This window comes from Heloderma suspectum, chromosome 16 (genome assembly GCF_057233095.1).
Source record: "Heloderma suspectum isolate Gila_16-S chromosome 16, 16-S_ref, whole genome shotgun sequence".
NCBI lineage: Eukaryota > Metazoa > Chordata > Lepidosauria > Squamata > Helodermatidae > Heloderma > Heloderma suspectum.
The window spans coordinates 4,805,412-4,827,994 of NC_139473.1; the positions used below are offsets into that span (position 1 = coordinate 4,805,412).

The window sequence follows — 22,583 nt, forward strand, 5'->3', positions numbered from 1 at the left end:
GCTTCCGCGGGCCTTACCCCCAGGCAAGCGTGCGGAATCCAGCCCTGGAGGAAGAGCGCAAGCATTGGCTTCCGCGGGCCTTACCCCCAGGCAAGCGTGCGGAATCCAGCCCTGGAGGAAGAGCGCAAGCATTGGCTTCCGCGGGCCTTACCCCCAGGCAAGCGTGCGGAATCCAGCCCTGGAGGAAGAGCGCAAGCATTGGCTTCCGCGGGCCTTACCCCCAGGCAAGCGTGCGGAATCCAGCCCTGGAGGAAGAGCGCAAGCATTGGCTTCCGCGGGCCTTACCCCCAGGCAAGCGTGCGGAATCCAGCCCTGGAGGAAGAGCGCAAGCATTGGCTTCCGCGGGCCTTACCCCCAGGCAAGCGTGCGGAATCCAGCCCTGGAGGAAGAGCGCAAGCATTGGCTTCCGCGGGCCTTACCCCCAGGCAAGCGTGCGGAATCCAGCCCTGGAGGAAGAGCGCAAGCATTGGCTTCCGCGGGCCTTACCCCCAGGCAAGCGTGCGGAATCCAGCCCTGGAGGAAGAGCGCAAGCATTGGCTTCCGCGGGCCTTACCCCCAGGCAAGCGTGGGGAATCCAGCCCTGGAGGAAGAGCGCAAGCATTGGCTTCCGCGGGCCTTACCCCCAGGCAAGCGTGGGGAATCCAGCCCTGGAGGAAGAGCGCAAGCATTGGCTTCCGCGGGCCTTACCCCCAGGCAAGCGTGGGGAATCCAGCCCTGGAGGAAGAGCGCAAGCATTGGCTTCCGCGGGCCTTACCCCCAGGCAAGCGTGGGGAATCCAGCCCTGGAGGAAGAGCGCAAGCATTGGCTTCCGCGGGCCTTACCCCCAGGCAAGCGTGGGGAATCCAGCCCTGGAGGAAGAGCGCAAGCATTGGCTTCCGCGGGCCTTACCCCCAGGCAAGCGTGCGGAATCCAGCCCTGGAGGAAGAGCGCAAGCATTGGCTTCCGCGGGCCTTACCCCCAGGCAAGCGTGCGGAATCCAGCCCTGGAGGAAGAGCGCAAGCATTGGCTTCCGCGGGCCTTACCCCCAGGCAAGCGTGCGGAATCCAGCCCTGGAGGAAGAGCGCAAGCATTGGCTTCCGCGGGCCTTACCCCCAGGCAAGCGTGCGGAATCCAGCCCTGGAGGAAGAGCGCAAGCATTGGCTTCCGCGGGCCTTACCCCCAGGCAAGCGTGCGGAATCCAGCCCTGGAGGAAGAGCGCAAGCATTGGCTTCCGCGGGCCTTACCCCCAGGCAAGCGTGCGGAATCCAGCCCTGGAGGAAGAGCGCAAGCATTGGCTTCCGCGGGCCTTACCCCCAGGCAAGCGTGCGGAATCCAGCCCTGGAGGAAGAGCGCAAGCATTGGCTTCCGCGGGCCTTACCCCCAGGCAAGCGTGCGGAATCCAGCCCTGGAGGAAGAGCGCAAGCATTGGCTTCCGCGGGCCTTACCCCCAGGCAAGCGTGCGGAATCCAGCCCTGGAGGAAGAGCGCAAGCATTGGCTTCCGCGGGCCTTACCCCCAGGCAAGCGTGCGGAATCCAGCCCTGGAGGAAGAGCGCAAGCATTGGCTTCCGCGGGCCTTACCCCCAGGCAAGCGTGCGGAATCCAGCCCTGGAGGAAGAGCGCAAGCATTGGCTTCCGCGGGCCTTACCCCCAGGCAAGCGTGCGGAATCCAGCCCTGGAGGAAGAGCGCAAGCATTGGCTTCAGCGGGCCTTACCCCCAGGCAAGCGTGCGGAATCCAGCCCTGGAGGAAGACCGCAAGCATTGGCTTCAGCGGGCCTTACTCCCAGGCAAGCGTGCGGAATCCAGCCCTGGAGGAAGAGCGCAAGCATTGGCTTCAGCGGGCCTTACTCCCAGGCAAGCGTGCGGAATCCAGCCCTGGAGGAAGAGCGCAAGCATTGGCTTCAGCGGGCCTTACTCCCAGGCAAGCGTGCGGAATCCAGCCCTGGAGGAAGAGCGCAAGCATTGGCTTCAGCGGGCCTTACTCCCAGGCAAGCGTGCGGAATCCAGCCCTGGAGGAAGAGCGCAAGCATTGGCTTCAGCGGGCCTTACTCCCAGGCAAGCGTGCGGAATCCAGCCCTGGAGGAAGAGCGCAAGCATTGGCTTCAGCGGGCCTTACTCCCAGGCAAGCGTGCGGAATCCAGCCCTGGAGGAAGAGCGCAAGCATTGGCTTCAGCGGGCCTTACTCCCAGGCAAGCGTGCGGAATCCAGCCCTGGAGGAAGAGCGCAAGCATTGGCTTCAGCGGGCCTTACTCCCAGGCAAGCGTGCGGAATCCAGCCCTGGAGGAAGAGCGCAAGCATTGGCTTCAGCGGGCCTTACTCCCAGGCAAGCGTGCGGAATCCAGCCCTGGAGGAAGAGCGCAAGCATTGGCTTCAGCGGGCCTTACTCCCAGGCAAGCGTGCGGAATCCAGCCCTGGAGGAAGAGCGCAAGCATTGGCTTCAGCGGGCCTTACTCCCAGGCAAGCGTGCGGAATCCAGCCCTGGAGGAAGAGCGCAAGCATTGGCTTCAGCGGGCCTTACTCCCAGGCAAGCGTGCGGAATCCAGCCCTGGAGGAAGAGCGCAAGCATTGGCTTCAGCGGGCCTTACTCCCAGGCAAGCGTGCGGAATCCAGCCCTGGAGGAAGAGCGCAAGCATTGGCTTCAGCGGGCCTTACTCCCAGGCAAGCGTGCGGAATCCAGCCCTGGAGGAAGAGCGCAAGCATTGGCTTCAGCGGGCCTTACTCCCAGGCAAGCGTGCGGAATCCAGCCCTGGAGGAAGAGCGCAAGCATTGGCTTCAGCGGGCCTTACTCCCAGGCAAGCGTGCGGAATCCAGCCCTGGAGGAAGAGCGCAAGCATTGGCTTCAGCGGGCCTTACTCCCAGGCAAGCGTGCGGAATCCAGCCCTGGAGGAAGAGCGCAAGCATTGGCTTCAGCGGGCCTTACTCCCAGGCAAGCGTGCGGAATCCAGCCCTGGAGGAAGAGCGCAAGCATTGGCTTCAGCGGGCCTTACTCCCAGGCAAGCGTGCGGAATCCAGCCCTGGAGGAAGAGCGCAAGCATTGGCTTCAGCGGGCCTTACTCCCAGGCAAGCGTGCGGAATCCAGCCCTGGAGGAAGAGCGCAAGCATTGGCTTCAGCGGGCCTTACTCCCAGGCAAGCGTGCGGAATCCAGCCCTGGAGGAAGAGCGCAAGCATTGGCTTCAGCGGGCCTTACTCCCAGGCAAGCGTGCGGAATCCAGCCCTGGAGGAAGAGCGCAAGCATTGGCTTCAGCGGGCCTTACTCCCAGGCAAGCGTGCGGAATCCAGCCCTGGAGGAAGAGCGCAAGCATTGGCTTCAGCGGGCCTTACTCCCAGGCAAGCGTGCGGAATCCAGCCCTGGAGGAAGAGCGCAAGCATTGGCTTCAGCGGGCCTTACTCCCAGGCAAGCGTGCGGAATCCAGCCCTGGAGGAAGAGCGCAAGCATTGGCTTCAGCGGGCCTTACTCCCAGGCAAGCGTGCGGAATCCAGCCCTGGAGGAAGAGCGCAAGCATTGGCTTCAGCGGGCCTTACTCCCAGGCAAGCGTGCGGAATCCAGCCCTGGAGGAAGAGCGCAAGCATTGGCTTCAGCGGGCCTTACTCCCAGGCAAGCGTGCGGAATCCAGCCCTGGAGGAAGAGCGCAAGCATTGGCTTCAGCGGGCCTTACTCCCAGGCAAGCGTGCGGAATCCAGCCCTGGAGGAAGAGCGCAAGCATTGGCTTCCGCGGGCCTTACTCCCAGGCAAGCGTGCGGAATCCAGCCCTGGAGGAAGAGCGCAAGCATTGGCTTCCGCGGGCCTTACTCCCAGGCAAGCGTGCGGAATCCAGCCCTGGAGGAAGAGCGCAAGCATTGGCTTCCGCGGGCCTTACTCCCAGGCAAGCGTGCGGAATCCAGCCCTGGAGGAAGAGCGCAAGCATTGGCTTCCGCGGGGCTTACTCCCAGGCAAGCGTGCGGAATCCAGCCCTGGAGGAAGAGCGCAAGCATTGGCTTCCGCGGGGCTTACTCCCAGGCAAGCGTGCGGAATCCAGCCCTGGAGGAAGAGCGCAAGCATTGGCTTCCGCGGGGCTTACTCCCAGGCAAGCGTGCGGAATCCAGCCCTGGAGGAAGAGCGCAAGCATTGGCTTCCGCGGGGCTTACTCCCAGGCAAGCGTGCGGAATCCAGCCCTGGAGGAAGAGCGCAAGCATTGGCTTCCGCGGGCCTTACTCCCAGGCAAGCGTGCGGAATCCAGCCCTGGAGGAAGAGCGCAAGCATTGGCTTCAGCGGGCCTTACTCCCAGGCAAGCGTGCGGAATCCAGCCCTGGAGGAAGAGCGCAAGCATTGGCTTCAGCGGGCCTTACTCCCAGGCAAGCGTGCGGAATCCAGCCCTGGAGGAAGAGCGCAAGCATTGGCTTCAGCGGGCCTTACTCCCAGGCAAGCGTGCGGAATCCAGCCCTGGAGGAAGAGCGCAAGCATTGGCTTCAGCGGGGCTTACTCCCAGGCAAGCGTGCGGAATCCAGCCCTGGAGGAAGAGCGCAAGCATTGGCTTCAGCGGGCCTTACTCCCAGGCAAGCGTGCGGAATCCAGCCCTGGAGGAAGAGCGCAAGCATTGGCTTCAGCGGGCCTTACTCCCAGGCAAGCGTGCGGAATCCAGCCCTGGAGGAAGAGCGCAAGCATTGGCTTCAGCGGGCCTTACTCCCAGGCAAGCGTGCGGAATCCAGCCCTGGAGGAAGAGCGCAAGCATTGGCTTCAGCGGGCCTTACTCCCAGGCAAGCGTGCGGAATCCAGCCCTGGAGGAAGAGCGCAAGCATTGGCTTCAGCGGGCCTTACTCCCAGGCAAGCGTGCGGAATCCAGCCCTGGAGGAAGAGCGCAAGCATTGGCTTCAGCGGGCCTTACTCCCAGGCAAGCGTGCGGAATCCAGCCCTGGAAGAAGAGCGCAAGCATTGGCTTCAGCGGGCCTTACTCCCAGGCAAGCGTGCGGAATCCAGCCCTGGAGGAAGAGCGCAAGCATTGGCTTCAGCGGGCCTTACTCCCAGGCAAGCGTGCGGAATCCAGCCCTGGAGGAAGAGCGCAAGCATTGGCTTCAGCGGGCCTTACTCCCAGGCAAGCGTGCGGAATCCAGCCCTGGAGGAAGAGCGCAAGCATTGGCTTCAGCGGGCCTTACTCCCAGGCAAGCGTGCGGAATCCAGCCCTGGAGGAAGAGCGCAAGCATTGGCTTCAGCGGGCCTTACTCCCAGGCAAGCGTGCGGAATCCAGCCCTGGAGGAAGAGCGCAAGCATTGGCTTCAGCGGGCCTTACTCCCAGGCAAGCGTGCGGAATCCAGCCCTGGAGGAAGAGCGCAAGCATTGGCTTCAGCGGGCCTTACTCCCAGGCAAGCGTGCGGAATCCAGCCCTGGAGGAAGAGCGCAAGCATTGGCTTCAGCGGGCCTTACTCCCAGGCAAGCGTGCGGAATCCAGCCCTGGAGGAAGAGCGCAAGCATTGGCTTCAACGGGGCTTACTCCCAGGCAAGCGTGCGGAATCCAGCCCTGGAGGAAGAGCGCAAGCATTGGCTTCAACGGGGCTTACTCCCAGGCAAGCGTGCGGAATCCAGCCCTGGAGGAAGAGCGCAAGCATTGGCTTCAACGGGGCTTACTCCCAGGCAAGCGTGCGGAATCCAGCCCTGGAGGAAGAGCGCAAGCATTGGCTTCAACGGGGCTTACTCCCAGGCAAGCGTGCGGAATCCAGCCCTGGAGGAAGAGCGCAAACATTGGCTTCAACGGGGCTTACTCCCAGGCAAGCGTGCGGAATCCAGCCCTGGAGGAAGAGCGCATCTTTTGGCTTCAGCGGGGCTTACTCCCAGGCAAGCGTGCGGAATCCAGCCCTGGAGGAAGAGCGCAAGCATTGGCTTCAACGGGGCTTACTCCCAGGCAAGCGTGCGGGATCCAGCCCTGGAGGAAGAGCGCAAGCATTGGCTTCAACGGGGCTTACTCCCAGGCAAGCGTGCGGGATCCAGCCCTGGAGGAAGAGCGCAAGCATTGGCTTCAGCGGGGCTTACTCCCAGGCAAGCGTGCGGGATCCAGCCCTGGAAGAAGAGCGCAAGCATTGGCTTCAGCGGGGCTTACTCCCAGGCAAGCGTGCGGAATCCAGCCCTGGAAGAAGAGCGCAAGCATTGGCTTCAGCGGGGCTTACTCCCAGGCAAGCGTGCGGAATCCAGCCCTGGAAGAAGAGCGCAAGCATTGGCTTCAGCGGGGCTTACTCCCAGGCAAGCGTGCGGAATCCAGCCCTGGAAGAAGAGCGCAAGCATTGGCTTCAGCGGGGCTTACTCCCAGGCAAGCGTGCGGAATCCAGCCCTGGAAGAAGAGCGCAAGCATTGGCTTCAGCGGGGCTTACTCCCAGGCAAGCGTGCGGAATCCAGCCCTGGAAGAAGAGCGCAAGCATTGGCTTCAGCGGGGCTTACTCCCAGGCAAGCGTGCGGAATCCAGCCCTGGAAGAAGAGCGCAAGCATTGGCTTCAGCGGGGCTTACTCCCAGGCAAGCGTGCGGAATCCAGCCCTGGAAGAAGAGCGCAAGCATTGGCTTCAGCGGGGCTTACTCCCAGGCAAGCGTGCGGAATCCAGCCCTGGAAGAAGAGCGCAAGCATTGGCTTCAGCGGGGCTTACTCCCAGGCAAGCGTGCGGAATCCAGCCCTGGAAGAAGAGCGCAAGCATTGGCTTCAGCGGGGCTTACTCCCAGGCAAGCGTGCGGAATCCAGCCCTGGAAGAAGAGCGCAAGCATTGGCTTCAGCGGGGCTTACTCCCAGGCAAGCGTGCGGAATCCAGCCCTGGAAGAAGAGCGCAAGCATTGGCTTGAACGGGGCTTACTCCCAGGCAAGCGTGCGGAATCCAGCCCTGGAAGAAGAGCGCAAGCATTGGCTTGAACGGGGCTTACTCCCAGGCAAGCGTGCGGAATCCAGCCCTGGAAGAAGAGCGCAAGCATTGGCTTGAACGGGGCTTACTCCCAGGCAAGCGTGCGGAATCCAGCCCTGGAAGAAGAGCGCAAGCATTGGCTTGAACGGGGCTTACTCCCAGGCAAGCGTGCGGAATCCAGCCCTGGAAGAAGAGCGCAAGCATTGGCTTGAACGGGGCTTACTCCCAGGCAAGCGTGCGGAATCCAGCCCTGGAAGAAGAGCGCAAGCATTGGCTTCAACGGGGCTTACTCCCAGGCAAGCGTGCGGAATCCAGCCCTGGAAGAAGAGCGCAAGCATTGGCTTCAACGGGGCTTACTCCCAGGCAAGCGTGCGGAATCCAGCCCTGGAAGAAGAGCGCAAGCATTGGCTTCAACGGGGCTTACTCCCAGGCAAGCGTGCGGAATCCAGCCCTGGAAGAAGAGCGCAAGCATTGGCTTCAACGGGGCTTACTCCCAGGCAAGCGTGCGGAATCCAGCCCTGGAAGAAGAGCGCAAGCATTGGCTTCAACGGGGCTTACTCCCAGGCAAGCGTGCGGAATCCAGCCCTGGAAGAAGAGCGCAAGCATTGGCTTCAACGGGGCTTACTCCCAGGCAAGCGTGCGGAATCCAGCCCTGGAAGAAGAGCGCAAACATTGGCTTCAACGGGGCTTACTCCCAGGCAAGCGTGCGGAATCCAGCCCTGGAAGAAGAGCGCATCTATTGGCTTCAACGGGGCTTACCTCCAGGCAAGCGTGCGGAATCCAGCCCTGGAAGAAGAGCGCATCTATTGGCTTCAACGGGGCTTACCTCCAGGCAAGCGTGCGGAATCCAGCCCTGGAAGAAGAGCGCATCTATTGGCTTCAACGGGGCTTACCTCCAGGCAAGCGTGCGGAATCCAGCCCTGGAAGAAGAGCGCAAACATTGGCTTCAACGGGGCTTACCTCCAGGCAAGCGTGCGGAATCCAGCCCTGGAAGAAGAGCGCAAACATTGGCTTCAACGGGGCTTACCTCCAGGCAAGCGTGCGGAATCCAGCCCTGGAAGAAGAGCGCAAACATTGGCTTCAACGGGGCTTACCTCCAGGCAAGCGTGCGGAATCCAGCCCTGGAAGAAGAGCGCAAACATTGGCTTCAACGGGGCTTACCTCCAGGCAAGCGTGCGGAATCCAGCCCTGGAAGAAGAGCGCAAACATTGGCTTCAACGGGGCTTACCTCCAGGCAAGCGTGCGGAATCCAGCCCTGGAAGAAGAGCGCAAACATTGGCTTCAACGGGGCTTACCTCCAGGCAAGCGTGCGGAATCCAGCCCTGGAAGAAGAGCGCAAACATTGGCTTCAACGGGGCTTACTCCCAGGCAAGCGTGCGGAATCCAGCCCTGGAAGAAGAGCGCAAACATTGGCTTCAACGGGGCTTACTCCCAGGCAAGCGTGCGGAATCCAGCCCTGGAAGAAGAGCGCATCTATTGGCTTCAACGGGGCTTACTCCCAGGCAAGCGTGCGGAATCCAGCCCTGGAGGAAGAGCGCATCTATTGGCTTCAACGGGGCTTACTCCCAGGCAAGCGTGCGGAATCCAGCCCTGGAGGAAGAGCGCATCTATTGGCTTCAACGGGGCTTACTCCCAGGCAAGCGTGCGGAATCCAGCCCTGGAGGAAGAGCGCATCTATTGGCTTCAACGGGGCTTACTCCCAGGCAAGCGTGCGGAATCCAGCCCTGGAGGAAGAGCGCATCTATTGGCTTCAACGGGGCTTACTCCCAGGCAAGCGTGCGGAATCCAGCCCTGGAGGAAGAGCGCCAACATTGGCTTCAACGGGGCTTACTCCCAGGCAAGCGTGCGGAATCCAGCCCTGGAAGAAGAGCGCCAACATTGGCTTCAACGGGGCTTACTCCCAGGCAAGCGTGCGGAATCCAGCCCTGGAAGAAGAGCGCCAACATTGGCTTCAACGGGGCTTACTCCCAGGCAAGCGTGCGGAATCCAGCCCTGGAAGAAGAGCGCATCTATTGGCTTCAACGGGGCTTACTCCCAGGCAAGCGTGCGGAATCCAGCCCTGGAAGAAGAGCGCCAACATTGGCTTCAACGGGGCTTACTCCCAGGCAAGCGTGCGGAATCCAGCCCTGGAAGAAGAGCGCAAGCATTGGCTTCAACGGGGCTTACTCCCAGGCAAGCGTGCGGAATCCAGCCCTGGAGGAAGAGCGCATCCATTGGCTTCAACGGGGCTTACTCCCAGGCAAGCGTGCGGAATCCAGCCCTGGAGGAAGAGCGCATCTATTGGCTTCAACGGGGCTTACTCCCAGGCAAGCGTGCGGAATCCAGCCCTGGAAGAAGAGCGCATCTTTTGGCTTCAACGGGGCTTACTCCCAGGCAAGCGTGCGGAATCCAGCCCTGGAAGAAGAGCGCAAGCATTGGCTTCAACGGGGCTTACTCCCAGGCAAGCGTGCGGAATCCAGCCCTGGAAGAAGAGCGCAAGCATTGGCTTCAACGGGGCTTACTCCCAGGCAAGCGTGCGGAATCCAGCCCTGGAAGAAGAGCGCAAGCATTGGCTTCAACGGGGCTTACTCCCAGGCAAGCGTGCGGAATCCAGCCCTGGAAGAAGAGCGCAAGCATTGGCTTCAACGGGGCTTACTCCCAGGCAAGCGTGCGGAATCCAGCCCTGGAAGAAGAGCGCAAGCATTGGCTTCAACGGGGCTTACTCCCAGGCAAGCGTGCGGAATCCAGCCCTGGAAGAAGAGCGCAAGCATTGGCTTCAACGGGGCTTACTCCCAGGCAAGCGTGCGGAATCCAGCCCTGGAAGAAGAGCGCAAGCATTGGCTTCAACGGGGCTTACTCCCAGGCAAGCGTGCGGAATCCAGCCCTGGAAGAAGAGCGCCAACATTGGCTTCAACGGGGCTTACTCCCAGGCAAGCGTAGGGAATCCAGCCCTGGAAGAAGAGCGCATCTATTGGCTTCAACGGGGCTTACTCCCAGGCAAGCGTGCGGAATCCAGCCCTGGAAGAAGAGCGCATCTATTGGCTTCAACGGGGCTTACTCCCAGGCAAGCGTGCGGAATCCAGCCCTGGAGGAAGAGCGCATCCATTGGCTTCAACGGGGCTTACTCCCAGGCAAGCGTGCGGAATCCAGCCCTGGAGGAAGAGCGCATCTATTGGCTTCAACGGGGCTTACTCCCAGGCAAGCGTGCGGAATCCAGCCCTGGAAGAAGAGCGCAAGCATTGGCTTCAACGGGGCTTACTCCCAGGCAAGCGTGCGGAATCCAGCCCTGGAAGAAGAGCGCAAGCATTGGCTTCAACGGGGCTTACTCCCAGGCAAGCGTGCGGAATCCAGCCCTGGAAGAAGAGCGCAAGCATTGGCTTCAACGGGGCTTACTCCCAGGCAAGCGTGCGGAATCCAGCCCTGGAAGAAGAGCGCATCTATTGGCTTCAACGGGGCTTACTCCCAGGCAAGCGTGCGGAATCCAGCCCTGGAAGAAGAGCGCAAGCATTGGCTTCAACGGGGCTTACTCCCAGGCAAGCGTGCGGAATCCAGCCCTGGAAGAAGAGCGCAAGCATTGGCTTCAACGGGGCTTACTCCCAGGCAAGCGTGCGGAATCCAGCCCTGGAGGAAGAGCGCATCTATTGGCTTCAACGGGGCTTACTCCCAGGCAAGCGTGCGGAATCCAGCCCTGGAGGAAGAGCGCAAGCATTGGCTTCAACGGGGCTTACTCCCAGGCAAGCGTGCGGAATCCAGCCCTGGAAGAAGAGCGCAAGCATTGGCTTCAACGGGGCTTACTCCCAGGCAAGCGTGCGGAATCCAGCCCTGGAAGAAGAGCGCAAGCATTGGCTTGAACGGGGCTTACTCCCAGGCAAGCGTGCGGAATCCAGCCCTGGAAGAAGAGCGCATCTATTGGCTTCAACGGGGCTTACTCCCAGGCAAGCGTGCGGAATCCAGCCCTGGAAGAAGAGCGCAAGCATTGGCTTCAACGGGGCTTACTCCCAGGCAAGCGTGCGGAATCCAGCCCTGGAGGAAGAGCGCATCTATTGGCTTCAACGGGGCTTACTCCCAGGCAAGCGTGCGGAATCCAGCCCTGGAAGAAGAGCGCATCTATTGGCTTCAACGGGGCTTACTCCCAGGCAAGCGTGCGGAATCCAGCCCTGGAAGAAGAGCGCATCTATTGGCTTCAACGGGGCTTACTCCCAGGCAAGCGTGCGGAATCCAGCCCTGGAAGAAGAGCGCAAGCATTGGCTTCAACGGGGCTTACTCCCAGGCAAGCGTGCGGAATCCAGCCCTGGAAGAAGAGCGCAAGCATTGGCTTCAACGGGGCTTACTCCCAGGCAAGCGTGCGGAATCCAGCCCTGGAAGAAGAGCGCAAGCATTGGCTTGAACGGGGCTTACTCCCAGGCAAGCGTGCGGAATCCAGCCCTGGAAGAAGAGCGCAAGCATTGGCTTGAACGGGGCTTACTCCCAGGCAAGCGTGCGGAATCCAGCCCTGGAAGAAGAGCGCAAGCATTGGCTTCAACGGGGCTTACTCCCAGGCAAGCGTGCGGAATCCAGCCCTGGAAGAAGAGCGCAAGCATTGGCTTCAACGGGGCTTACTCCCAGGCAAGCGTGCGGAATCCAGCCCTGGAAGAAGAGCGCAAGCATTGGCTTGAACGGGGCTTACTCCCAGGCAAGCGTGCGGAATCCAGCCCTGGAAGAAGAGCGCAAGCATTGGCTTCAACGGGGCTTACTCCCAGGCAAGCGTGCGGAATCCAGCCCTGGAAGAAGAGCGCAAACATTGGCTTCAACGGGGCTTACTCCCAGGCAAGCGTGCGGAATCCAGCCCTGGAAGAAGAGCGCAAGCATTGGCTTGAACGGGGCTTACTCCCAGGCAAGCGTGCGGAATCCAGCCCTGGAGGAAGAGCGCATCTATTGGCTTCAACGGGGCTTACTCCCAGGCAAGCGTGCGGAATCCAGCCCTGGAAGAAGAGCGCATCTATTGGCTTCAACGGGGCTTACTCCCAGGCAAGCGTGCGGAATCCAGCCCTGGAAGAAGAGCGCATCTATTGGCTTCAACGGGGCTTACTCCCAGGCAAGCGTGCGGAATCCAGCCCTGGAAGAAGAGCGCATCTATTGGCTTCAACGGGGCTTACTCCCAGGCAAGCGTGCGGAATCCAGCCCTGGAAGAAGAGCGCAAGCATTGGCTTCAACGGGGCTTACTCCCAGGCAAGCGTGCGGAATCCAGCCCTGGAGGAAGAGCGCATCTATTGGCTTCAACGGGGCTTACTCCCAGGCAAGCGTGCGGAATCCAGCCCTGGAAGAAGAGCGCAAGCATTGGCTTCAACGGGGCTTACTCCCAGGCAAGCGTGCGGAATCCAGCCCTGGAGGAAGAGCGCATCTATTGGCTTCAACGGGGCTTACTCCCAGGCAAGCGTGCGGAATCCAGCCCTGGAAGAAGAGCGCATCTATTGGCTTCAACGGGGCTTACTCCCAGGCAAGCGTGCGGAATCCAGCCCTGGAAGAAGAGCGCATCTATTGGCTTCAACGGGGCTTACTCCCAGGCAAGCGTGCGGAATCCAGCCCTGGAAGAAGAGCGCAAGCATTGGCTTCAACGGGGCTTACTCCCAGGCAAGCGTGCGGAATCCAGCCCTGGAGGAAGAGCGCATCTATTGGCTTCAACGGGGCTTACTCCCAGGCAAGCGTGCGGAATCCAGCCCTGGAAGAAGAGCGCATCTATTGGCTTCAACGGGGCTTACTCCCAGGCAAGCGTGCGGAATCCAGCCCTGGAAGAAGAGCGCATCTATTGGCTTCAACGGGGCTTACTCCCAGGCAAGCGTGCGGAATCCAGCCCTGGAAGAAGAGCGCATCTATTGGCTTCAACGGGGCTTACTCCCAGGCAAGCGTGCGGAATCCAGCCCTGGAAGAAGAGCGCAAGCATTGGCTTCAACGGGGCTTACTCCCAGGCAAGCGTGCGGAATCCAGCCCTGGAGGAAGAGCGCATCTATTGGCTTCAACGGGGCTTACTCCCAGGCAAGCGTGCGGAATCCAGCCCTGGAAGAAGAGCGCATCTATTGGCTTCAACGGGGCTTACTCCCAGGCAAGCGTGCGGAATCCAGCCCTGGAAGAAGAGCGCATCTATTGGCTTCAACGGGGCTTACTCCCAGGCAAGCGTGCGGAATCCAGCCCTGGAAGAAGAGCGCAAGCATTGGCTTCAACGGGGCTTACTCCCAGGCAAGCGTGCGGAATCCAGCCCTGGAGGAAGAGCGCATCTATTGGCTTCAACGGGGCTTACTCCCAGGCAAGCGTGCGGAATCCAGCCCTGGAAGAAGAGCGCATCTATTGGCTTCAACGGGGCTTACTCCCAGGCAAGCGTGCGGAATCCAGCCCTGGAAGAAGAGCGCATCTATTGGCTTCAACGGGGCTTACTCCCAGGCAAGCGTGCGGAATCCAGCCCTGGAAGAAGAGCGCATCTATTGGCTTCAACGGGGCTTACTCCCAGGCAAGCGTGCGGAATCCAGCCCTGGAAGAAGAGCGCAAGCATTGGCTTCAACGGGGCTTACTCCCAGGCAAGCGTGCGGAATCCAGCCCTGGAGGAAGAGCGCATCTATTGGCTTCAACGGGGCTTACTCCCAGGCAAGCGTGCGGAATCCAGCCCTGGAAGAAGAGCGCATCTATTGGCTTCAACGGGGCTTACTCCCAGGCAAGCGTGCGGAATCCAGCCCTGGAAGAAGAGCGCATCTATTGGCTTCAACGGGGCTTACTCCCAGGCAAGCGTGCGGAATCCAGCCCTGGAAGAAGAGCGCAAGCATTGGCTTCAACGGGGCTTACTCCCAGGCAAGCGTGCGGAATCCAGCCCTGGAGGAAGAGCGCATCTATTGGCTTCAACGGGGCTTACTCCCAGGCAAGCGTGCGGAATCCAGCCCTGGAAGAAGAGCGCATCTATTGGCTTCAACGGGGCTTACTCCCAGGCAAGCGTGCGGAATCCAGCCCTGGAAGAAGAGCGCATCTATTGGCTTCAACGGGGCTTACTCCCAGGCAAGCGTGCGGAATCCAGCCCTGGAAGAAGAGCGCATCTATTGGCTTCAACGGGGCTTACTCCCAGGCAAGCGTGCGGAATCCAGCCCTGGAAGAAGAGCGCAAGCATTGGCTTCAACGGGGCTTACTCCCAGGCAAGCGTGCGGAATCCAGCCCTGGAGGAAGAGCGCATCTATTGGCTTCAACGGGGCTTACTCCCAGGCAAGCGTGCGGAATCCAGCCCTGGAAGAAGAGCGCAAGCATTGGCTTCAACGGGGCTTACTCCCAGGCAAGCGTGCGGAATCCAGCCCTGGAGGAAGAGCGCATCTATTGGCTTCAACGGGGCTTACTCCCAGGCAAGCGTGCGGAATCCAGCCCTGGAAGAAGAGCGCATCTATTGGCTTCAACGGGGCTTACTCCCAGGCAAGCGTGCGGAATCCAGCCCTGGAAGAAGAGCGCATCTATTGGCTTCAACGGGGCTTACTCCCAGGCAAGCGTGCGGAATCCAGCCCTGGAAGAAGAGCGCAAGCATTGGCTTCAACGGGGCTTACTCCCAGGCAAGCGTGCGGAATCCAGCCCTGGAGGAAGAGCGCATCTATTGGCTTCAACGGGGCTTACTCCCAGGCAAGCGTGCGGAATCCAGCCCTGGAAGAAGAGCGCATCTATTGGCTTCAACGGGGCTTACTCCCAGGCAAGCGTGCGGAATCCAGCCCTGGAAGAAGAGCGCATCTATTGGCTTCAACGGGGCTTACTCCCAGGCAAGCGTGCGGAATCCAGCCCTGGAAGAAGAGCGCATCTATTGGCTTCAACGGGGCTTACTCCCAGGCAAGCGTGCGGAATCCAGCCCTGGAAGAAGAGCGCAAGCATTGGCTTCAACGGGGCTTACTCCCAGGCAAGCGTGCGGAATCCAGCCCTGGAGGAAGAGCGCATCTATTGGCTTCAACGGGGCTTACTCCCAGGCAAGCGTGCGGAATCCAGCCCTGGAAGAAGAGCGCAAGCATTGGCTTCAGCGGGGCTTACTCCCAGGCAAGCGTGCGGAATCCAGCCCTGGAGGAAGAGCGCATCTATTGGCTTCAACGGGGCTTACTCCCAGGCAAGCGTGCGGAATCCAGCCCTGGAAGAAGAGCGCATCTATTGGCTTCAACGGGGCTTACTCCCAGGCAAGCGTGCGGAATCCAGCCCTGGAAGAAGAGCGCATCTATTGGCTTCAACGGGGCTTACTCCCAGGCAAGCGTGCGGAATCCAGCCCTGGAAGAAGAGCGCAAGCATTGGCTTCAACGGGGCTTACTCCCAGGCAAGCGTGCGGAATCCAGCCCTGGAGGAAGAGCGCATCTATTGGCTTCAACGGGGCTTACTCCCAGGCAAGCGTGCGGAATCCAGCCCTGGAAGAAGAGCGCATCTATTGGCTTCAACGGGGCTTACTCCCAGGCAAGCGTGCGGAATCCAGCCCTGGAAGAAGAGCGCATCTATTGGCTTCAACGGGGCTTACTCCCAGGCAAGCGTGCGGAATCCAGCCCTGGAAGAAGAGCGCATCTATTGGCTTCAACGGGGCTTACTCCCAGGCAAGCGTGCGGAATCCAGCCCTGGAAGAAGAGCGCAAGCATTGGCTTCAACGGGGCTTACTCCCAGGCAAGCGTGCGGAATCCAGCCCTGGAGGAAGAGCGCATCTATTGGCTTCAACGGGGCTTACTCCCAGGCAAGCGTGCGGAATCCAGCCCTGGAAGAAGAGCGCATCTATTGGCTTCAACGGGGCTTACTCCCAGGCAAGCGTGCGGAATCCAGCCCTGGAAGAAGAGCGCATCTATTGGCTTCAACGGGGCTTACTCCCAGGCAAGCGTGCGGAATCCAGCCCTGGAAGAAGAGCGCAAGCATTGGCTTCAACGGGGCTTACTCCCAGGCAAGCGTGCGGAATCCAGCCCTGGAGGAAGAGCGCATCTATTGGCTTCAACGGGGCTTACTCCCAGGCAAGCGTGCGGAATCCAGCCCTGGAAGAAGAGCGCATCTATTGGCTTCAACGGGGCTTACTCCCAGGCAAGCGTGCGGAATCCAGCCCTGGAAGAAGAGCGCAAGCATTGGCTTCAACGGGGCTTACTCCCAGGCAAGCGTGCGGAATCCAGCCCTGGAAGAAGAGCGCATCTATTGGCTTCAACGGGGCTTACTCCCAGGCAAGCGCACAGAGGCGCGGCCTTTCAGCGCAGCGTCTCCTCAGAAGCAAGCCCCGCTGAGTTCAGTGGGGGCCCGCTCCCAGGTGAAGGGGCCTACGTGCTGGCGGCCTGACGGCGCGACGTCTCCTCGGGAGTAAGCCCAGCCGCGCTCAACGGGGCCGGCTCCTGGGTAAGGCCGGCGCGCGTCCACGGCGCCCTGGGCGGGAGAGGGCAGCGCCGCGCTGAGGGGCCGGGCCGGGCCGGGCCGGGCCGGGGACGAGGGAGCGCCGCCTCCGGCTCCGCCTTCTCCTCCCCCGACTCCATCATGGAGCAGAGGGACGTGGGCAGCGTCCCCTTGGCGCCGAGTCTCCGGGCGAAGCTCGTCGCCGCCGGCTTCCAGGCGGCCCAAGAAGTGCTCGAGGTCGGGCCCTGTCAGCTCAGCAAAGGTACCGGCGAGGCTGAGGAGAAACCGGCTTCCCGCCCAAACGCTTCCCGCCAAAAATCCGGCTCAGCCGCCCCAGCCCCCCCCCCCCTTCGACAGGGGCCTCAGGGGCTTCTCCCCGTGTAATATGGCTGTGACCCCCCCAGAGAGCGCTGGCGGGTGGGTATAGAAACGAAATGCATTGGGTTTTATTCTGTTTTTTCTTCTACTGAGTTGTTCTGCTAACACAATAATCCCTTTCATTTTCCACCCTTCAGTGAGAGCAATACAATACGTCAATCAATAGACATCCCTTCTCTGATTGATTGATTGATTCATTCATTCATTCATTCTATTTATTAAATGTCTTAATCGCCCACCTGGCCGGTCACCCGGCCACTCTGGGCGATGTACAGCAGTACAATTTAAAACAGTAAAATTACACATTAAACATCATTTAAAAATACCCTAACCCACCCCAAATGCCTGCCGGAATAACCAAGTTCTCGGTGAGTGGTGGAAGCGCATTAAAGAGGGGGCATGGCGGAGTTCCCTAGGGAGGGAGTTCCACAGAGTGGGGGCCACCGCAGAGAAGGCCCTCTCCCTCGTCCCCACCAGCCTAGCTGTCCTGGCTGATGGGACAGAGAGAAGGCCATCCGAGGCTGATCTTGTTGTTCATTTAAATAAGATATATTTCCACATTCACTTGTGTATGCATTATATATTACTTAAATCCAAAGTTACCAGTAAGAAATGTATTGGTTTTATACATTTAGGGTGTAATCCTATGCATGTTTGGACAGAAAAAGGCCTACGACTCCCAGCATGCCCCAGCTGGCATGGCTGGGTGGGGCATGATGGGGGTTGTAGGATCTTTTTTTCAGTCTAAACATGCATAGGATTGTGACCTATTGATTATATTCTGTATCGCCCAATAGCTGAGGAAGGTCTCTGGGCAGTTCAGAGCAATTAAAACCATAAAAGACAACATGATAAAATACAGTATAAACGTTGTTTAAAACTACAGTATCAAATGAGAACCAAAATAAAACCTTGCAGCAGTGCAAAGAATTAAAATACTGTAACAGATTTACAACAGATATTTCCTTATTCAACAATAGTCTTCAAGTGTTCATGGAGAAACACACACACACCCCTGTGTTATTAGACAGGATTCCAGTTCAAGATGTTAAGTTTTGCTTTTCAGAGTCTTTTATAATTCATGTTGTAAAATTTGCTTCCGAAGTTGGTATATAGATCCGCCTCCTCTGACTGGCTGCCCTCCAGATGTGTTGGACTATGCAGCTCCCATCATCCCGGTGATGGGAGTTATAGTCCAACACATCTAGAGGGGTGGCCAGTTGGAGGAGGCGCCAGTTGGAGGATGCTCATAAAGATCCTGAAGGCTTTGGAAAGCCCTATCCTTGGTGAAGCTGTTAGTAAAACCTTCAAAAGGTTACTGGGGCTGCAGTTTTGTACTCAGGCCCCCTGTTGAACTCAGTGGGAGTTATGTCTGAGGAGACATGTATAAGTACAGTAGGAATGGGCTATATTTGGAATGAAGTAGCTGGTGGGCCTTGTATATAAACAGAAATGTCTTCATATTTTGTATTTTGTGCATGGGGTAGGAATCCTATGGATGCTAACCTGGCAGTAAGTCCCATTGAACTGAATGGGGCTTGCTGCTGAGTAGACATGTATATGACTGATGAAGTGGGCTGTAGTCCCCAAAAGCTTATCCCATTATAAATTTAGTTAGTTTTTAAGGTGCCACAAGATTCTTTTATTTTTCTTACTGTTGGTCATTTGGTGATTGCAGCCACTAGATGTCACTGTCATGTTGCGCTTTAGAAGGTTTCAGTCAGTTCCAACTTCAACCTACCAGTAATTTTATCTTTTTAATCCATTATATTTACTTGAAAAAGTGCAGATAAACAAGATTACAAACAGGTATTAAAACAAAGTAAGTATACATATAATCCAAACACTTCCCAAAACGTAGTACAAAGGGAAAGAGTCATATTGTGATGGTTTCATTTTTTTCTGTCTTAGTAAGAATGTATTAATATCCTGGGCTTCTACAATTTTATGTCGACATATAGTCCTAAAAAACTCAATATAATCGTAAAATACAGTTTAAAATGACATCATTAAACACTTGCACTGCAATCCTATACACACATGGAAGTTGTTCCCACTGAACTCAGTAGGACATACTTCTACATAGATATTGTAGGATTGCACAGCAAGAACAGCAGTTAAAAACAAAACATTGTTAACACTTCTGATGAACCTCTAGCACTTGCAAAAAATATTTTTTTAAGTAAAAGTCAGATGTTAAAACATTTCTCTCAGATGTTTCCAGATAGGAGAAGAAGGGAAACCATTTTAGGCTGCAGTCCTATGCACACTTACCTAGGAGTAAGTCTCACTGGACTTAACGGGATTTACTTCTGAGTAGAAATGTGTAGGATAGTTTAGCTTACCTAATATTTGCAGGAGATGTCAATATTACGAATAATGTTAATTAGGAGGCTGTTCCTCTTTTTCAAAATAATTTTAAATCTAATTTGTATTTTGATTTTTGAGAAACTGGAATTTCTAAGCAGGAGGCATTAGAAATTTTGCAAGTGATCAGACGGGAACAACATGGGGATGGAGCAAAGCCTGCTGGGGAATCAGCCTCTGTCAGGAAGTACACGGCTCTTGAACTCTTGGAAGAAGAGCAAGTGCAAGGCTTCATCGTCACCTTCTGCTCTGCATTGGATGGTATCCTGGGAGGCGGTATGCAGCTGACCAAACTAACGGAGATCTGTGGAGCACCAGGTGTTGGCAAAACACAATTGTGGTAAAAACAATTCATGCAAAAACTAAGATTTGAAGTTTTTTCTGCATCTCCTCTTGTTCACCATCACTCCTGAGGGTGCCTTCTGAACTGGACTAGTTGAGCTCAGTACTTAGAAAACTTGCCAAGAATTTCATTCCTCTGTGTCCCTTTAATCGTCTGAGGTGTGTTGGGTGTAAGGACCTTATGAGAAAAGACTGTATGCATTCAGAGCATGTGCCCTAGTGAATTATGACTTGTGTCTATTGTGATCACTGAACACAGCCATAAACTATGGCTTCTTGTGACAGGAACAGGCCTAGCATCCCCCAGGGACTCGCGTGCTCACCCCTCCTCATCTGTGTGGCCGCAAATAGCAGCTTGGAAGCTTTCACTTCCATTTCTTATTAAATGCAGCTTGTCTTTTTGTCCTAATATGACAAACTATGGTTAATCTTAACCATGATTTGTTTGAAACAATCCAGCTTCAAACTATGATTTATGAAGCTGCCTTGTTTCAACAAACCATAGTTAACTGTTTAAGGTTCAGGCAGAATGCTGAACTGTGGTTAATTGAAAGTGAGAACAAACATTTCTGCTCTCCTCCTCGCAGTTGTGTGAGAGGAGAGACTGTCGAAGCCCGGGGGAAATCTAAATTTTGTTATTTAAACACAATTAAAAGTGGGAGAGGTAAGATACCTCGCCAGGCACAAAAAAAGGTGTCCGGGGGCTCGCTGGTGCTTGGAAGCACCCCACTGCCTACCGCTGTAATACATGTTTTGCTGAATGCATAGTGTTGATCACAAGGCTGTAGCCACCACAGGATCAAATTTAAAGCAGCTGTCCATACAAGTCCCAACAATATAAGCCAGTGTCCACTTGCTCAGGAAGAAAGCCATTCAACTCAATGGGGTTTCTGAGTAAACATACATTGGATCATGGTATTAGTCTCAATTTTAATAGAATTTATTCCCAGTTAAGTAAGCAAGTATGTTAGTACTTTCTTCCTGAATGTCTTGCTGTACATGACCCTTGTGGTGTTTTTCAAATCTCTGCAGATTTTATCAAATGCCCTGCGACCATAACAGTGACCTCAAGGTCATTGATGCAATATTCAGTTGCCCATTCCATGCTGCAGAAATCTCTCTGTCGTGTTCTTTCCTGCCTGATTTACCCTTTGCCAGAAGAAGAATCGATTTCTCCAGAAATGAGCAAGGAGTTGGCTTTTAATAACACTTCTTTATTGATATTTAATTATCTCTTTGCCTGTGACCCTCTTTATGTCTCCTTCCCCAGCATGCAACTGGTGGTGGATGTGCAGATTCCAGAATGCTTTGGAGGTCTTGCTGGAGAAGCTATTTTCATAGATACAGAGGGGAGTTTCATGGTAGACCGAGTAGTGGATATGGCAGCAGCCTGCGTTCAGCATTGTCAGCTTATTGCTGAAATGCACCCAGAAGAAGGTTTGTGATCATGCCGTGTTCACCTCTGTGCAAAGTATAACTTCCCCTGTGCTTCCTGTTTAGAACATAGAAAGCTGCCTTACACCCGCTTAGGTTATTTGTCCATCTATTTATTTAAAACAGGGGTGCAGAACCTCCTTCATCCCAAGGGCCAAATTCCATTTCGGAGAAGCTCTTGGGAGCTGCATTCCAATGGTGGGTGGGGCCAAAATGCCATCCTATTGTAGCTTAATGTTCTTAGTGCCAGTAACTAAGCCTTAGGAGAGGCATTTCAACCTTGCAGAATGAGGAAAAAGTTGCACAAAAGGCAGGACACCACCACGGTGGTTGGAGAAAAAGAGGTGGGGACATGTCTTTCTGTGGAGGGCTGGATTTGGCCCCTGCACCTAAGATTCTGCACCTCTGATTAAAAGCATTTATATCCCACTCTTTAGCTGGCAGTGCTCCCAGAGTGGCTTACAGATCAATACAAACAGAACAATCCCTGTCGTCAGGCTTGCAATCTAAAAAAAAAAATAATAATAACACAACAAAAAACGAAAAAGTGATGGGGAGGGAAAAGGAAAGCAAGAAACCTCAGGCATCAGTTCTTAATGTTATAAGGTTCATACAACAACCAGCTGTAATGCAGATGTAATACATCTAGCTCAATATTATGTCCTCCGACTGGCAGTGGCTGTCCATGGCTGAAGCCAAGGTCTTTTTCTCTCCCAGTACTAGAAGCTTGCTCTTTAAAAATAATGAAATCAGAATCTAAAAGTCAAATTCAGCACTAAGTAACCACGTTTAATTATTTATTTCAGATAATTTCTGTGCCGCTTTTAAAAATAAAATAAAACCCCAGAGCAGTTAACAGGAGAAAATCATGATAAAACACAATAAAAGCAAGCACTCAAACAATAAAATGGTGATAAAGACACTAAAGTCTCATTAAAATAACCAGGGGTAGCTGACAGTGCTACCAGTCAGCGAAATGCTTGGGCAAAAGTTGTCACCCAAAGCACTCCTAACCAGGAGTCTGCCTGATTTCAATGCACTTAAAACTGCAGACACACAAATTTCTGAATGATAGGGCATTCCACATCTCAGTGCCACAACCCAGGAGGCCTCTTGCACACACCCAAAGCATGTTAGACACTGAAGGGACACGGAAGAGGGTCTCTGTAGAGGAATGGAGTTCGGAGCAGGTGTTGTGTCTTGTACTTGGTTAGGACACAGCAATAGTGACATGGGTTGTAGGGAACAGTTTGCGACATACACCCAGCCTGCTACTTCATCAGGCAACAGGTACAAAGGGACACCGTTACTTTGCCTTTGTGGAGCAGGTAGTGAGGAAGATGACACTCGCTGGTTCCTAGAAATGATGCTAGAATGTCAGCCCAAGCTAAAGTTTGTGGCCCCTGCCTAAGGTTACCTAGTGAATTTATAGCAGGGGTGATATTTGAACCACATACTTTCCCAGCTCATGCTCTTCACTCCACTTTGCTACATTCGCTCTGGATTCTTTTTCAGGTTCTGTGAAAACTCTTTGCAGATGGCAGTATTGCAGGCTTTGAAGCAGTCTTTTAAGTGTAGTTTTGGGAGGAGGATGCTTTGTCCTCTGCCTAGAAATCTTGTACCACTAGGCTAGGAATTGCCTGTTCTGTTATCTTCATAGTCAGGATTTAAGTTGTTCCTCATACCGTGCTCTGCCTTGCTGTCTCTGTGCATAAGGGACAGGTGGGGGAAGAGACAGGAAATTATGACAGTAAGCGGCATGTTCAGCATAGATTTTTTTCCTTCAGACCATCAAACAGCCCTGGAGACTTTCTCCCTTGAAAATATTCTTTCGCATATCTATTATTTCCGTTGTCATGACTATGTGGAGCTGCTGGCACAGGTCTACCTCCTCCCAGACTTCCTCTCTGGGCACTCAAAGGTAGGTGTT

General features: G+C 56.1%; 1 protein-coding gene across 3 annotated transcripts in view; it reads left to right on the forward strand.

Annotated features, from left to right (window-relative positions):
* The first annotated feature begins 16,264 nt into the window (after positions 1-16,264).
* The window catches only part of RAD51C (RAD51 paralog C), a 39,973-nt gene continuing 33,654 nt past the window's right edge, over positions 16,265-22,583 (forward strand). For all 3 annotated transcript variants that reach the window (XM_084822929.1, XM_084822930.1, XM_084822931.1), the window contains exons 1-4: positions 16,265-16,394; positions 18,959-19,217; positions 20,490-20,656; positions 22,441-22,574. In XM_084822929.1, coding sequence (XP_084679055.1) covers positions 16,274-16,394; positions 18,959-19,217; positions 20,490-20,656; positions 22,441-22,574 — 681 coding nt within the window. In that variant the 5' untranslated portion in view covers positions 16,265-16,273. The remainder of the gene's footprint in view (positions 16,395-18,958; positions 19,218-20,489; positions 20,657-22,440; positions 22,575-22,583) is intronic.